General features: G+C 48.5%; 1 protein-coding gene and 1 long non-coding RNA gene across 5 annotated transcripts in view; one reads left to right on the forward strand and one right to left on the reverse strand.

Annotated features, from left to right (window-relative positions):
- Positions 1–17,303, forward strand: part of MATN2 (matrilin 2) — a 168,349-nt gene that overhangs the window by 132,373 nt on the left and 18,673 nt on the right. For all 4 annotated transcript variants that reach the window (XM_073018239.1, XM_073018238.1, XM_008001170.3 and 1 more), the window contains 4 exons: positions 2,808–2,930; positions 6,210–6,332; positions 6,584–6,706; positions 15,858–15,980. In XM_073018239.1, the coding sequence (XP_072874340.1) occupies positions 2,808–2,930; positions 6,210–6,332; positions 6,584–6,706; positions 15,858–15,980 (492 nt within the window). The remainder of the gene's footprint in view (positions 1–2,807; positions 2,931–6,209; positions 6,333–6,583; positions 6,707–15,857; positions 15,981–17,303) is intronic.
- Positions 3,648–17,290, reverse strand: LOC119624887 (uncharacterized). Its single transcript, XR_005241020.2, has 2 exons — positions 16,047–17,290; positions 3,648–5,340 (listed from the first exon to the last, which is right to left on the reverse strand). It is a non-coding gene; the product is annotated as an uncharacterized lncRNA (long non-coding RNA).

Here is a 17,303-nt window from a genome sequence, read left to right on the forward strand (position 1 = left end):
TCCCTGCTTGTGAAACTCAGTCTAGTGAAAGAAACAGACTTTGAACCATCACAGATACAAAATATACTACCATTGTGATGAATAACTATGTAACCATTGTGATGAATGCTATGAAAGAGAGGTCCTGTAGAAAGAACTGACTTCATTTGGGAGGTCACAAAGGATGACCAAATGACGCTGAGCTGACTGTGAAGGAAGATAGAGGTTAGCCAGTGCAGCGAGGAGCCACTGAGGCAAGAGGGTAACGTATCATATCTTCAAGTGATTTGTGGATGTGAACTTTGTCAAATAACTTTTGGGCAGATACATGGTAAGAATAAAATGTATTCATTACTTTGTGGTTTCAGATCATTTTCCCTGTATCAGTTACAGTGTTTTTTGTTCACACAGAACAGGAAATCCAATTAATGGTGTCTTAAGGACATTTATTTTGTACCTAACAAGGCCAAAGGTGGTTGGTCCTTTGGATGGCTCAGTGACTCAGCGATGTTATCAAGAATCCAGACTCTTTCTTTCTATTCTGGCAAAGCATGTTGCATTTTCATCTTCATCCTTGTCACCTCTTGGTTACAAGATGGTTGCTGCAGCTCCCAGCATCATATCCTCACACTAGTAGACTCAAAGGCAGAAAGGACAGAGGACCTAGAAAAGCGTTTCTCTTCATACATCTTTTTTTTTTTTTTTTTTTTTTTTTTTTGAGACAGAGTCTCAGGCTGGAGTGCAGTGGCACAATCTCGGCTCATAGCAGCCTCTGCCTCCTGGGATCAAGCGATTCTTGTGCCTCAGCCTCCCAAGTAGCGGGATTGCAGGCGCGTGCCCCCATGCCCAGCTAATTTTGTTTTTGTTTGTTTTTAGTAGAGGTGGGGTTTCACCATGTTAGCCAGGCTGGTCTCGAACTCCTGGCCTCAAGTAATCTGCCCACCTTGGCTTTCCAATGTGCTGGGATTATAGGCACGAGCCATTGCTCCTGGCCACCTTTGTCTTTTCAGGAAGAAAAAATTTTCTTGAGGGCCCCCAGTAAACTTCTTTTGTTTCATTGGTCAGAACTAGGGCATATTCTCACCCCTTGACCAATAACTGACAAAGAAGAACATGGTTGCCACGCTGGCTCAGACCAGCCATGACTCATGCTTGGGGGTCATGGGGTAATGGTTATTGGCAAGACAACCAACAGTGTCTGCCACATCCCCAGAGAAAGAACAATGCTGTGCAGTTAAACTGATCCAGCCCATCCAATGAAGTCGGTGGTGACCTTTTCCCGCAACGCCAGTCTCATAAAGGCTCTCCACAAGCTCATTTTGTGTCCTTTTCCAGTTCTCCGTCTCCCCTGGAGCCTGCTATGTATGGGGTCTTACGGCTTTAGCATTTTCTACCAGGAAAGGAATTGCTTGTTTGCTGGTTACGACAGTTTCCATCTGCTGGCAGAAACACAGCATGGATAGAGTGACCTTACCATAGGACAGAATTGCAGTAGTCTGGGGCAGCATCAGAGATGCGCCTCCTCCAGTCCCATGATAGGATGCCAGTGTGATCTCAACAAAGGTGAAGCATTTGGACCCTTCTTCATCAAACTACCAACTCCTGCCTCCCTAAATAACTGGATATTTTGCAAGATCACCTTTTGTTTATTCTGCCTCATGCCATCCAATGTCACTATCAGATGTCACTGTAGACAGAACTCTCTACATGCTTTGAGCCCTAGTGATCAGGTTAATTTGAGAGAGAAACGATTTTCTTAGTTTTTCCATCTTTCTTGGAAGGAGGTAGGCTGGGGAGTGTGGCCCTCACCCCAGCTCTCAGCTCTTTGGCCATTGACTCAGTTCAGCTCAGCTCAACTGCGCCTTGGTTTGCTCTTTGGCCATCAAAGAGGGAAAATGCTAGAGAATCCACAGGTGTACTTCAGGTGCCAGGCTCTCTTTTAAGCAAGCTCCGGGAGAGCAGGAGCTGTTTTCTCTGCATCCTATAGCTCACCTGGTTTCCTGAAGATTTAGTGTAGTTTGCCTGCCTTTCCACCTCTACTGCAAAGTCTTCTCCAAGACATAACTCTGGCTTTGTCACCTCCACCAAAATCCTCACCTCCAGTCACCCGTTTAGAGCCTTCACTGATCCATCCTGGGGCTTGCAAAGCCCACACGACCAGCCATGCTCAGGTGGGCCAGCTCCCTCTGCCTCCCAGCCTCATCTCTCTCCCATGCTCCAGCCATACTCAGCTCCTTACAACTCCCCAGGCATGCCTCTCGCCCTCATCCCCGGGCATTTGTGTTCACTGTCCCCTCATCCTGGGGCGTTCACGTTCACGGTCCCCTCGCCCCCGGGCGTTCATGTTCACAGTCCCCTCGTCCCCAAGCACTTGTGTTTTTTGTCCCCTCACCCTCAGGCGTTTGTGTTTGCTATCCTTGAGTCCTCACATTCTCCTTCCTGTGGAGCTCCCTTACTTATGGAACTCCTCCTCCTCCCTGGGGCCTCCAGTCGGCCTCATCTCTTCTTGGAAGACCCTCTCACCCCAGGACTCAGTGAGGCCCCTGCTGTGTGCTCTGCATTGTCTTACAGTTGCTGTCCTTGCCTGACTCCTCACCGAGCCTGAATCCCTTGAGGCAAGGCCTCCATCTTTGTCGTCATTAAATCCCTGCATCTAGCTCAAGGCCTGGCACTTGGTTGGCAGACAAATGAATGATCTGTCCCAGCTCACCTCAGCAGGTGGCACCCACCAGCCCTCTCCATGGGGGTTTGTGGAAGCCCGGAGCGGCTGCTGTCAGCCCTGGGAGAAGCCCAGAGTCTGAAGGAGGGTCTGCCCTTCTTCCCCTCAGGGATCAACTACTGTGCACTGAACAAACCAGGCTGTGAGCACGAGTGCATCAACACAGAGGAGAGCTACTACTGCCGCTGCCGCCGTGGCTACACTCTGGACCCCAACGGCAAAACCTGCAGCCGTGAGTGTACCCTAGGGGTGGGGTGCTGATGGAGGGTGGGGTCCACTCACACTCGCTGGCGGGCTCACTAGCAACCAGTCATTTCTGGAGCCCCTGTGGTTTCCTGATGGTCCATCAGGTTCATCATCCATAGAATGTGACTTAATACTATCGGCCTACCCAACTTGGGTTTCAAGGATTAAAAGAATTAATAGGAATAGGCTGGGCATTGTGGCTCACGCTGTAATCCCAGCACTTTGGGAGGCTGAGGCGGGCGGATCACCTGAGGTCAGGAATTCAAGACCAGCCTGGCCAACATGGTGAAACCCCATATCTACTAAAAATACAGAAAATTAGCTGGGTGTGGTGGCGGGCACCTGTAATCTCAGCTACTCGGGAGGCTGAGGCAGGAGAATTGCTTGAACCTAGGAGACGGAGGTTACAGTCAGCTGAGATTGCACCATTGCACTCCAGCCTAGGCAACAAGAGCAAAACTTTATCTCAAAAAAAAAAAAAAAAAATGCGTAAAATACTTAGAACAGTGCTGCTAGGCATAAGCACTCATTAAATGTTAACTAATATTAGTATTTGCTGTTGAGCGCATTTATTAGGTCAGACAGGCCTAATTTAAAATCCAACCTCTCCCACCTACTAGATGTGTGTGACCTTGGGCAATTTATTTAACTTCTCCATGCATTGATTTCCCATCTATGACAAAAAGCAAAACTAATAGTCATGTTGTTCCTGCAGGGTTTTTATAGGGAGAAATCGGGGCCATTCCGATACGTTAGCCTGGTGCCTGACACAGGGTAAACTTCCAATCAAGGGGAACAGTTGTGGAGCCTGTGAGAGTGCCAGTGCCTGGCGCCACGCTGGGACAAGAGGCCGGAGGGGACAGACCTTGGAAAGCAATGGGCTACAGAGGCTGACCTGAAGGCAGAATCAAGAAACATGGGATTTTCTGAGAAGGCTTGTCTTAATTTTCTTGTGTCAGAGCCACAACAAAGCTCCACTGGGTGATGTAAATGTATGGGAACTTGCAGGCTCTGCCAGCTGGGCAGCTCCGTGGTTTTTTATGAGGTACCGTCTCCACAAGTCCTGGCCAGCAGGGTGGGAGCGCCTGAGTGTGGCGATGGACCCTATGCCCTTGGCATGCGAGAGAGGGCCCCACCTCCATGACATGGCCTATGCAGAAGGGGCCCTTTGTGTGCCTTTCCACTCAGCAAGCTCCACATCTGCTCCCCTTTGGAGACAGAGATAGATTGTGAATAAGGACAATGCAGCTGTTGAGCACTGGGCTCCACACGGCTGGCAGGGAAGTTTCCCAGATGAAATAAGAGGTCCAGGGCAGTCCTCAGGAAAGCGGGCCCCTCCAGTGTCCAGAGAGAACAAAATGCCTCGGTAAAGGCTTTCTAAGGACTGATCTCGGAGGCCAAAGGGCTTTTGAACTGGAAAGTTGGTACCAAAGTCAGTGCCTGCTGTGTGTTGCCTCTGCATGTCTGTGAGTCCTCATGAGAGGCCAGCGGGGAGCAGGTCTCCCATTCGACAGGAGATGCCCTGGTGACCATGGATCTGTGTGTGTCCTGTTTCCTGGAGTGTTAGGTCTGCCTGCTGATGGCCCTGGCAGTTTTCCCAGGGCAGGTGGTCTTGACCTGACTGAGCCCACACAGATCACCAGGGACATGGCCTGACTGCCCCTCCCAGCATGCTTCCGGGGGCCAGAAGAGTTTTAAGGACGGACCACAAGAGATCCGGATCTTCCCTTCTCTCTGGGATCTAGTCAACTCAAAGTACAAACCAAGCCATTTCTGTCTCGCAGTTCTTAGAGAAAGCCATGGGCTTCTGCTTTCCCTGAGGGATCAGGGAGCCCAGGCCATAAAAACAGCAAGCGCTTCTGAGGCACTCACTCTGCAGGCAATGCCCTGAGCACCCTCCATCCATAAACTCCTTGCATCCTCACAGCCGCCCTACTAGGCACCCACATTCATGTCCCCATTTAAACCACAAGAGGAAACTGTGACACAAAGAGATTAAGTCACTGTCCTAGGGTCCTGTGACTAGCAAATGGCAACATCGGGATGTGAACACAGGCATGTATCTCCCAAGATCCAGCAAGTGTTCGCAGGAGGTACATCCATTAGTGGAATGTTCCAGAAGGCACTGGTCCCAGGCTCTGTGGGAGTCAAGAGGCCCACTTGGCAGTCCTGCACAAGGCCGCCAGTGTCTGTCCAGTCTCTGGAGGTGCATTTTCTCCATCAGGGAAACCGGGGAGGCAGCCTGCAGGGCTGCTAGTGGGAGCCGTCCACCACAGCTGTGTGTTCATTAGCCTTCGGCGCTTGCTGCCCGGAGGACCAGCTGTGCAGCATTCGGATGCCAGGATGGGCCACACATGCAGGCCCAGGCTTTGGTTTGCTTTTTTAATCCGGATGTCCTGATGATGGGGGTAAAAAAACGAAATTGATTTCATTGAGAATGACAATTCTTTTTCATTTTCAATTAGAAACGAAACGTTACAACTAATTCTTAGCACTACTTGATAATAATAATGTGTTCATTAAGTGGTTGCCGTATGCCAGCTACTGTTCTGAGCGCTTTACGTGAATCAATTCCTCTTATTCTCACCCTGTTCCTATAAGAAAGCAATCGTCAACATCCACATTCACAAATCAGGAAACGATAGCAAAGAGGCCGTGGGACTGCCCAGCATCCATAGCTAGGAAGTGGCAGAGGTGTGATTTGAATCTAGGTAGTTTGATGCCAGAACCCGCATTCTAAGCACTACTCTATCAGCTGTGTGGCTTTGACCTTGACCTTCCTGAGCTTCACTTTCCTCTTTGTGAAATGGGAATTGCACCTGCTCTCAGAGGTGCCCTGAGGCTGTGGATTTTGTGCGCCATGGCCCTGGCAGAGTACTGCTATCATCAATACCAGGGACAGCATTTCCCAGCCGTTGGGGTTGTATGCTTTACTCTTTAAACAAAGAAACGGGAAAGAAGGCTGGGCGTGGTGTCAGGCACCTGTAACCCCAGCTAGCGACTCTGGAGCCTGGGGCAGGAGAATTGCTTGAACCCAGGAGGCAGAGGTTGCAGTGAGCTGAGATCTCGCCACTGCACTCCAGCCTGGGTGAAAAGGGAAAGAAAACCAACAAGCCAGGCTGATTTTCTAGAGGGGCCAGGGGCGTGGGGTAGAATGACACCTTCCCCATGGCTCATTATGCCTCCGGTTTTGTTTTTCAATCTTGGTTGCTGGTGGGGTGTTGCCCCCTCGGCTCCTCTATGCTTTCACGTGTGTGAAATGCAGGAGTGGACCACTGTGCACAGCAGGACCATGGCTGTGAGCAGCTGTGTCTGAACACGGAGGAGTCCTTCGTCTGCCAGTGCTCAGAAGGCTTCCTCATCAACGAGGACCTCAAGACCTGCTCCCGTGAGTCCCTGCACGCTCCTCTCGTAGGGGAAGGTTTGCACCAGGAGTGAAACCTATGTGACTGCAGAGGGCACAGGTCGTGCTTGGGCACTCCTCCCCTGCCCCTTGCTCTGCTCCGGGAGATAGTGGGGATGTCCACTGGGACTGCATGCCTTCGAGGGAGGGTGGGGTGGGCATGACGGTCACTTGATCCCATCACCATCGCCCAGAGGTCTCACTGATAAAGGGCTGCCTGGCTTTTGGTTTTGCAGGGGTGGATTACTGCCTGCTGAGTGACCATGGTTGTGAATACTCCTGCGTCAATGTGGACAGATCCTTTGCCTGTCAGTGTCCTGAGGGACACGTGCTCCGCAGCGATGGGAAGACGTGTGCAAGTAAGTGTCTGAAGGACAAGCGGGACCTGCACAGGTGTTCCGTGGGTGCGGGTGTGGGTGCGCTACCGGCATGTATATGTGCCTGTGTGTCCTGTCTCCAGGCTTTGCTGGGCCCGAATGAATGTGTGTGACGGCATCTCTTAGCCATTGAGCCTTGGTGGCTACTCCACCCCTCTCCTCAAGCTTCCTTCCCCCATGCCCTGAAGTGGCTTTTTGCTGTTTCCATAGCCCACCTCCCTGTCATTCTGAAGCTGGACAGAGCCCTAGTCCTCAGCTCTCTCTCTGCTCTACCCCCAGCCGTCTAGTATGGCACATGAATAATCATAATGTGGACGCCTCGCTGACTGCTGGCTGCGTGCTGAGCACTGGGCTAAGCACACATGCTGTTGCATTCAGGGGACAGATGAGGGAAAAATTGTAGCTCGGATTAAGTAAAGAGCCTGGGGTCACCAGCTAGTAAGTGGTGGGTTCAGACTCTGCTGGGTGTGATTCCAGAGTCAGTCCTGGGAGAAGAGGATGCTCCTGAGAAACGCTTTGCTCTGCTTTCTGATCCCCATGATCTCACAGCACATGGTAAGGCTGGCAGTGATGGGTCCTGGGTACACATTTCCTTGCAGCTGGTCCCAACTCCTGTCTCCATTAATTAAAAAAAAAAAAATGCTCCCAGACCTCCTTCTCTCCTTCACTGAAGAATGCTGGTGTGTTTGTTGCCCTGCAATTCTGTTTCTAAGTGGACCAAGATAAAGAATTTAAATAGTCATTTTGAGAGAAGGGATCAGAAATGGAAGAAAAGGACCACAATGTATCTTCCCCAGCCTGCTGGTCTTTCTGGTTATAGGGCCAAGTTCCCTGACAACTGGTACAATTGTAGGCACAACCTAATTTATCCACCTTTTTATATCATCCATTCATCTAGGCAGATGAGCTGGCTGCACAGCTGGGCGTGCCTCTCTATGCTGCCTGTGAGAAAATATTTCCAGTTTGGGACAGATCCTTGAATCTCAGCAAATGGGTTATCCGTGTTATAGCTTTCGGTGGCTCCCTGCCCAGCTGCCTCCCAGACTGCTTCTGCAGCCAGCTCAGGGAGGGATTGGGCACAGGGGATGCAGAAAGAGGGTGGGTATGTTGAATTGCATCGACATTGACAGCATGCCAAAGCCAGATGTAAGGGATTTGTTGGTTTGTTTAATTCTCCATCATTTTAGATTATTCTGAGAATAAGAGGAGTCCTTCTTCTGTCTACCTCATTCCTGTGATAATCAAGAATGGACTATAAGATGATTATAGGACCCTAAGAAATTCTCATGAGCCCTTCTAAACAAATGCAGCCCCATCTCCTTTGAATCATGTGCCCCTTCCTCTCCCCTGCCCAGGTCCACATCTGGATTATGACTTGGCCACTTTTAAGTGTTGCCCATGTTCTCATTTAAAAGGATTTCTAACCAGTGGCACAGAGGAACCATCTACATGAGTAAATGTTCAACAATGCAATGAATAGTGAATTTTGTTATTTATATATGGTTGTGTCTAGATGAGAACTTGTGAGATAATCAGATAAGTTAGAATTGTCCTCAGGAACTGTACATGAGAGATGCATTTAACCCACCAGCTGATACATATGTGTTGAGCTATTCCCCTAATTGAAGACTTTTGGCCTGCCCCAGAATGATTCATTCTGACTGTCCTGTCCTGTAATAATGGGCTAGGTTTTCAGTGTGGCCACAGCTAACTGGGGGTTGGGATGTATGTTCCCCAGCTCTACTCGATGACAAAGAGCCAGACAGCATAACTGTACCTTTTTGGTAAAGCCTGCGTGGGGGCAGCCAGGCCTGGCTCAGCAGATAAGAGTGTTCTTGGCCCTTTATAGAGGCAGCCTCTACTTAGAGCTTTGATAGCAAGTGGTCGTAAGAATGTGTCACTCATCTTCTGGAAAGTTCTCTAAAGCGTGGAGGGGTTCCAGGGGCCCTGGGATGAAATGGGCACTGCTGTCCCCCTCACCAGAACCATGGCTGGGTTCTGGTGAGGGCCCTCTTCCTAGTTTGCAGACAGCCAGCACCCCACTGTGTCCTCATATTGCATGGGTTGTAGGGGGAGAGAGCAAAAGAGTACAGGCAAGTTCTCTGGTGTCTCGTCTTATTATAAGAACACTAATCCTATCAGGTCAGGATCCTGCCCTCACAACCCCATCTAAACCTAATGACCTCCCAAAGACTCCACCTCCACATACCCTCACATCAGGGCTAATATCAGATGTGAATTTTGGGGGAAACAGTCTGTAGCAGGGAGTGTTTTTGCCCAGTGTGAGATGCCCTGGAAAAGCACCCTTCAGGCACCTTGGGTTCTCTGGCCTCTGGAGTGATGTCCCCTCCCTTCCTCCAGCCCCCTGACCCCAAGCTCTGCTTTCCCAGATTCTCCCAGAGGCCTTTTTGCCCCAGGTGGTTAGATGCACAGACTCAGGGTGTGGGGGGGAGGGGATGGGGTGATCTCTTTTACCAGCTGCAGCTGAGAGGACTCCTTCCCTCTCTAGACGGTTCCCTGAGATTGACCTTGTACAAGGGGATCCCAGCACCAAGAAAGACTCCACAGGCCTGATGTGCATGGACCACACTGGCCACTGGCCTGCGAGCTCCTGGAGGTTGGAGGTCAGAGGCCAACATGAAGTGACTGGGAGTGTGAATGGACAGAGGCCACCTGTCTTTTTGCCCCATGGCCCTGGCACAGGGTCCGCTCCCCACTTGATAACCCTTAGTGGCTTTTCACTGTCTCCTAGAATAAATTTCCATTACACTCCTTGATTTGGCAGAGTGGAGAACCCCCTCTTCCACTTCTTTAGCCTCGCCCTGGGCCCTCCCTGAAGCCACCTCCTCTTCAGCCAAAGTGGCAAGTCCCCTATTCTCTGAACAGGCCTGGTGCCTTCCAGCCCATCCCAATGTCACCTCCATGGGCAACCTCCTCCCCTACCTGATGGGCTGTCCTCTCCTCCTCCCATCCCAGACTCTGCTGGGGCCTCTCTTCAGAGCTCTCCTGCCTGGCGTCATCCTTGGGTTCTCTGTGCACAGGTCTGAGAAACAGTGTGGCAGAGCAAAAAGAGTACTGAACTGGAAGTCCAAAGACTGGGTTTAAATCATGTCGCTTCTACTCTGGGCAAGGGAATTGGCCCTCTCGGGGTCTGAGCTCTCATCTCTAAACTAGGAATGGTCATTGCTGCCTTTCAAGGCCACTGTGTGGTTTGGGGAGACTGCTGTTGCAGTGCTATGTGAACTTGTGAACTGCCGTGACCCCTAAGGGATTCCTCTTCTTGTCTACCCTCCGCAGCATCAGAACCCCCTGCACTGAGGAGACTCAGAAGGTAGCTCCTGGCATTGCTGCCTGGAGACACATCTCCCAGGGCCATGCCTGCTCTCCTTGGAGGGGCCCCAGAGATGCACAATTCTGGAAGGGGGCTGGACTCTTTCCAAGGGCTGTCCTATGAGGGACCCTCTCTTCTGCAAGTGGAGGACACCAATGGGGATCAGAGCCGTCAGCCTAGGGCACTGGGGGATCTCTACTGGTGATACTCCCAGTCCAACTACCACAGGCAGATCTGCGAGGGCCTGTTAGGCTGCCTGAGGCCCTGAGCTTGGCCTTCCAGGGTTGAGGCAGCCCTAGGCAAGGCTAGGGGAGTGTCTTAGTCTACTCAGGCTCCCATCACAAAATACCATAGACTGAATGTTTTTTCTTAACCACAGAAATTTTTCTCACAGTTCTGGAGGCTAGAAGTCCAGGATCCAGGTGCTGGCATGGCTGGGTTCTGGTGAGGGCCCTCTTCCTAGTTTGCAGACAGCCAGCACCCCACTGTGTCCTCATATTGCATGGGTTGTAGGGGGAGAGAGCAAAAGAGTACAGGCAAGTTCTCTGGTGTCTCGTCTTATTATAAGAACACTAATCCTATCAGGTCAGGATCCTGCCCTCACAACCCCATCTAAACCTAATGACCTCCCAAAGACTCCACCTCCACATACCCTCACATCAGGGCTAATATCAGATGTGAATTTTGGGGGAAACAGTCTATAGCAGGGAGTAGGGGGAGGGGACCACCCTCACTGTCAGGTATTCACATTACAGGCTTGATGCAACAGAAGAAAGGTAGAGATTTTCCCTTATTTTGTGGGTAACGGACACATGGAGGAAAACGATGCCTCCAAGCTGGCCCTGGTTGGGGAGTCAGTGGCAGAGCCAGGACCAGAGCCGAGTCCCCTGATTTCAGGATCTTTTGCCCAGTGTGAGATGCCCTGGAAAAGCACATCTCAGTTCAACTGCTCCTTGGTTTGTCTGAGAAAAAGCCTATATTAAGTTAGCAAAGGATTGGCTGCTCCTAGTTTTATTACGAGAAAAGCCAGGAAGCAGTGTAATTCTATCTGTCGGCTTCTGGTTACTGTCTTGGCAGATGGCCGCTGTGGCTTTCCCTCTCTGGGGTTGGGGTTGGTTTTAACAGCATCTTACGTGGAGCCCCAGACGCAGGATTGCTGTCTGTCATCACGGCAGAGGTGCAAGTTCACAAAACACGTTGCCCTGCAGTTGCTGCGCCATAGACATATGTGACTCACCTGTGTCAGCATGCAGGGCTGCTAGACATGGACCCTAAAGACCTGTGCTACATCCTAAAACTTCTCATCATCCTGAGCACACACTGCAGAATCCATTCACAATGAGGGTTTAATTAAAAACGTAGGCCTGGGTCCTTATGTGTAAAAGGAGGAGAATCCTTCTTTGAGAGGAAGAATGTTTTCTTCCTCCCTCTTGAGATTTCTCATACGTCCTCCCACCTATTTCACTTAAGTGATGGCTCCTAATGGAGTCCGTCTTTACTGTCCTGTCTGGGTTTGAATCTAGGTACTTCCTTAAGCACTTGGTTCCTTTACCCTTGTTCTCTACGAATATTTACTATGTACCTGCAGTGTGCGGGGTGCTGGGGATCTCTGGGGTTGATGCAGATTCCGTTTGTGCCCTGACAGCGTTTAAAGCTTCTTGGGGAAGAAGGATAGCAGAGACGGCGTCCATTCCATGGGATGAGAGTGGTGATGTGAGAAGGAGGGGGCCGCGGGAGCCTCCCCTAGTCTAGAGAAAGAGAAGTTTAATCTGACACCCAGAGAGCGAGCGCAGTGAGCCAGCCAGAGATGGAGGGGAAGTGCTTTCCTAGGGGCCAGAGAGTGAACTGCAGGAAGTTCCGTGCTCTGAGTATGGGGTGCTGAGTGCAAGAGGGAGGCGGGTGAGAGACAAGCCTGGGGACACCGGCGGGACACATTACCCACCTACAGCCTGCAGAGTTACAGGCATCTCTTGAGAAAATGATTTTTGTCTAGTTTGTCTTCTGAGAATCTGAGAAGGCTGCCTCAGCACACCCTTTTAACCTAGGATGATCTGTGGATGTGCAGCTGGACCAGGGACACAGAGGTGACAGGTTTGAATATAGTCCCATCTCTGCCCCCAGGACAGCTAAGACCAGTCACCTCTGAAGGTTCAGGGACATTGGGAAAGTCACTTCCCCTCTGACCATCAGTTTTCTCGTCTCTAATGAAGGGGTTGGACTAGTTCATATCCAATAAGTTGAACTTCCAGCCCCCAAACAAGGATATTGCCTAGCTCAGATAAGTGTTCCGTAAACACTTGCCGAATGAATGAACTTACTGTGGTGCCCACCATCGTCTCCCAGGCTGAAGACACCCGGTGGTAGTGAGTCAGGGTGGTGGCTCTCTTTGCCTGTTAGGGGACCACTGAAGCATTTTCCTATAGGGGAGTATCTTTGCCCTGGGGAGAAACTGACTCCAAGTTGGTTTCCAGATTTAGTGGATAGAAAGCTAGTGCCTATGGTCAGGAGGTTAACTATCGTCCGACTTTGGCATTCTCTAATTTCCCATCCATGGTTCTTTGAATTTATAAGTGGCCCAGAACATCCCTGAAGGGCAGAAACTGGACATTTTGCTGAACAAATATGAGTCGTGCATTTTGCAAGGGGGGTGTGTGGGAGAGAGTGGGAAGCCTAGCTGGCCACAAACATCTACACACCCCATGGGTTCTGATTTAAAACATCTGCACAAAACCCCTGTGAGGTGGATCTAATTACCCTCAATTTTCAGAATAGAAAACTGAGGAAATGTTTCCTTTTGTTCAACAGGATTTCCTAGGGGTATGTTAGGTGCCAGGCATTATGGCCACTGCCAACATCTCACCTCTGATGATTCGTTGAAATAATCTGTGGGGCTTGGAAAAAGTCTAAAGACCCAGGCAGCATCCCAGAAACCCTGAATCAGAAGCAGAAACAGAGACTGTCTTACATTGTTGGTGAGGGTAGAGATTGAAATAATCTCTTTGGAGGGTGATTTGGAAATATTTATCTGCCTTTAAATATTCATATCCTTTACCTAGGCAATTCTGTTTCTGGATGTGTAACTTTCAGGTATGCCTTCACATTGTACATAAAACTACATGCACAAGAATATCCATTGCAGTTAAGTTGTGGTGGCTCATGCCTGTAATCCCAGCACTTTGGGAGACTGAAGCAGGAGGATCACTTGAGGCCAGAAACTTAAGACCAGCCTGGGCAACATAGTGGGACCCCGTCTCTACAAAAAATATGAAAATTAGCTAAGCATGGTGGCATGCACCTGTAGTCCCAGCTACTCAGGAGGCTAAGATGAGAGGATCACAGGAGCCCAAGAGCCAAGGCTGCAGTGAACCGCAATGACACCACTGCACTCCAGCCTGGGCGACAGAGCAAGCCTGTATCTCAAAAAAAACAAAAAACAAAAAACAAAACAGCTTGCTCAGAGGGGTCTGTCTAGATTATGGCTTGACAAGGCTGACATGAAAGAGCTATAGCTATTTTATTACCATGGAAAGTGGAGTAGTATTGTTATTATAAATTCATGGTAGGGGGAAAAAAAACACCTCACCTCCATGGCCATCCACTTGTCTGTATCATGGATTACTTAATTGTACTTTCCACTCTTACACTATGTGAGGAGCTACCCCAAGCCATTGGGAAATGTTCTGCATTAGTAGTGAGTCTAGAATTTGCCTAGAAAAGTAAGTCATGCTCAGGGCAAGCAGGAGTGTCCAACTCGGCTTTGAGCCTCCTCTGCAGCTGTAATTGCAGTTATCAACCTTTTCCCATTCTTCAAAGATTTTGGCAGTGCTTCCGCCCAAAGAAAGAGAGGCAGAATTCCCTTCATGTTTGAAAGCTTGCTTTAGAATATAGCAATGCAGTATAGTCAGAAAAAACGGGGATTTATTTATAAGGTTACAATTTTTGTCTGGTTCTTCTCTTGTTAACAATTGGTCTTGACAAGCCATTAGCCTTCCCAACCCTTAGTTTTCCTAGCTGGTGAGTGAGAATAACAACAGCTGCCTTAACTAACCCAAAGGTGGTTCTGAGGACGCCTCTCCAGAGAGATACTACAAGATGCTTTACCAAAAAAAGTGTGTGGTTTGTGCTTGATTATAAAGGTCATTATGTGCTTTGGGGCCTTTATTTAATAACTCCAATTCGTGTCCATTTTAGAAATTCTACTCAATCTGAAAGGATTGAGTTAACTTTCAGAAATATGTATGGTTCTTATAAAAAGTCATCACCCACCTATCCTCAGTATTAAGCTTTTAAAATAACAGCCTGGTTTTCACAGGTTCACAAACCTTCTAGTCCCCCAGAAGCCACCCAGCCCTATAAGATGGCAACACCATCCTTCAGTTGCTCAGTCCAGCAACTTCGGAGTCTTCCTTGACTCTTCCGTCCTATCCATATGGACTCTTTATTAATACACGAGCAAATTTTATAGTCTCTACCTTAAAATACAGCCAGTCTGACCACTTCTCACCAGCCTGGTCTGGACCACCAAGATCTTTGCACAGGGCTGCTCCTAGCTGTCCGAGCTCCATTCTGTGCAGAGTGATCCTTTCAAAACAAACCCATATCATGCCACTCCACTGCTCGAAACACTGCAGTGACTGCCCTTCTCCTTCAGATCTGACCCCTACATGGTCTGCCCCAGCCAGCCTTGCTGGCCTCATCACCTGCCAGGCTCCTGGTTGCTCCAGTCACAGTGGTCTCCTTGCCTTTCCTGAAACACACCAACCAAGCAGCTCCTGTTGCTGCGGTTTGCAAATGCTGTTCTTTCTTGCCGATCATGCTCTTTCCCAGACACCACCACTCACTTCCTCTCTTTCTGCAGGGCTCTGCTCAGTGTCACTGTATCTGACACACCATATAAAATAACAAGCCCTCCCTACTCTCCAGCCCAGCAGCCACTCTCCATCCTTCTTTCCTGCTCTTCCTCCATAGCACTTTTTCCCACATGACATATCACACATTTGTCTGTTTTCCACGCATCCCTCTTCCCCTGACACCTGCTGCCAAATGTAAGCTTCACAAAAGCAGAGACTTTATTTTCTTCATTGCTGTATCCCCAGAGCCTAAAACAGTACCTGGCTCATCACAGGGACTCACAAAATATTTGTGAACTGACTGAATACGTGAATGAATTGGTTACCTAAGTGTAATATATACATACATACATAAGTAGATATGTAAATAAGTTGATATTATAGTTACATAATAGCCAATTAGGTTAATCTTATTTTCTAATATTTATAAGTAATTTATCTCTCATTCTATAACTTGTATTCTCATGTTTTTTGTTCATTTTTCTTGTGGAGATGATCACATTGTTTGAATTTTATGTGCCATGTATATATTAAGAATTCTTGCTCACTTTGGTTGTCCGAGGTGGGTAAATTGCTTAAGCCCAGGAATTCGAGACCAGCCTGGGCAACATGATGAAATCCCATCTCTACAAAAAATTAGCCAGGTGCGGTGGTGCGTGCTTGTAGTCCCAGCTATCCAGGAGGCTGAGATGGGAGGATCACTTGAGCCCGGGATGCAGAGGCTGCAGTGAGTTGATATTATGCCACCACACTCCAGCCTGGGCGGCAGAGTGAGACCCTCTCTCAAAAAGGAATTTTTGCTCATAGACACGCTTTATATTCTGAAATGTGTACTGTAGGATAAGGCACTGTTTTAATTCAAGATGTCTGAAATGTCTTTTATGATTGAATAAGCCACTCATGTATGAGTCATTTTCTTCTTCTGTTTCTCTAATTCCCATTTGATTCTCAGAGTTGGACTCTTGTGCTCTGGGGGACCATGGTTGTGAACACTTGTGTGTAAGCAGTGAAGATTCGTATGTATGCCAGTGCTTTGAAGGTTATGTACTCCGTGAAGATGGGAAAACCTGCAGAAGTAAGTTTGTACTGGAGCTGGCTCCTACTACTCTGCTAGACCACTGTGTGAAATTGCTATCCTCACCTCTGTATACATCAGTTCCTCTCAGAAGTCAATGCCACACGGCAAAATGTAATGTAGTGTCCTGGATAGGACCCTGAAAGAGAAAGAGGACATTAGGGAAAAACTAAGTAAATGTCGATAAAATACAGAGTTTAGCTAATAATGATGTATCAGTATGGGTTTATTAATAATAAGGGAGGGACCACACTCCTGTGAGGTGTTAATAATAGGGAAAATTAGGTGTAGGGTATATGGCAATTCTTTGCACTATTGTCTCAATTTTTGTGTAAATCTAAAACTGTCCTAAACAATAAAGTCTATTAAAAAAATGGACAAACAAAGTGGATGCCAGAGCTATTACTGAAGTTCTTCATTTATATGCTCTGTGGCAAGAAACAGTGGTTTGGCAGTATACTCTAGTGGAAAGATGGACAGTCAGAAATCCGAGATTCAGTCAACTTCTGTCTCTGCCATTCATTAGCTGGGAAAGTTGTCTAACTTCTCTAAGCCTCTCTGCTTATTTATCTTTAATAATGTTGTTGTTGTTATTTCTGGTAGCACAAATCCCTCCCAGAGGGCACCTTGTGATGAAGCCAGTTTTGCCTTTCAGAAGGCAAAGCCTCTTAGATGGGGCTGCAGCCAGCCAGCCCAGGACAAGCAGCCTTAGAGTGAATTGCTGGCGTAAATCTCAAGACACATCTCTGAATAATCAAAGGGGAGTGTGTGACCCTGGTTTCTAGCCCTATCAGTTATCTTTTTCTCAACGTCTCAAAGCACTTTATAAAGAGCAACTCATGTTGACACTTTTGTAAGGAAAGATGGGTAGCTGGAGTAATTACTCTCTCATTTTTTAGACAGCAAAGCTAAGACTCCAAGAAGTTAAGTGATTCTACTAAGTCATACACTATGTCAGGCACAAAGCCAAAGTGAGATTTCAGTGCTGCTAATCTAAATTGAGGTTTCATCTCCTAAGGAATCATATCAACAGTGTTTCCATTCTGATATCAGAAACTATGTCTATAGAAAGCTGATGATGGACTGCATTTTAACACTAAAGTAGTGCTGGTGAATGACGATGGTGAAGACTGTGAAACAGTTTGAAGGGTTAGCCCGAATTAGAGCCCCTAAACTTTGTTCTCAATTGTATCTTCCTGCCCCGCGGACCACTGAGCTCAGGGGGCAGTAGAATCCGGTAGCGGACTCCAGCGGATGAGTCCTCCAGGGTGAAGTCCGTGTGAAATGCATGTTGGCGAAATTGTTGAAACTTGCTCTCCCGTC

This window comes from Chlorocebus sabaeus, chromosome 8, assembly GCF_047675955.1.
Source record: "Chlorocebus sabaeus isolate Y175 chromosome 8, mChlSab1.0.hap1, whole genome shotgun sequence".
Lineage (NCBI taxonomy): Eukaryota > Metazoa > Chordata > Mammalia > Primates > Cercopithecidae > Chlorocebus > Chlorocebus sabaeus.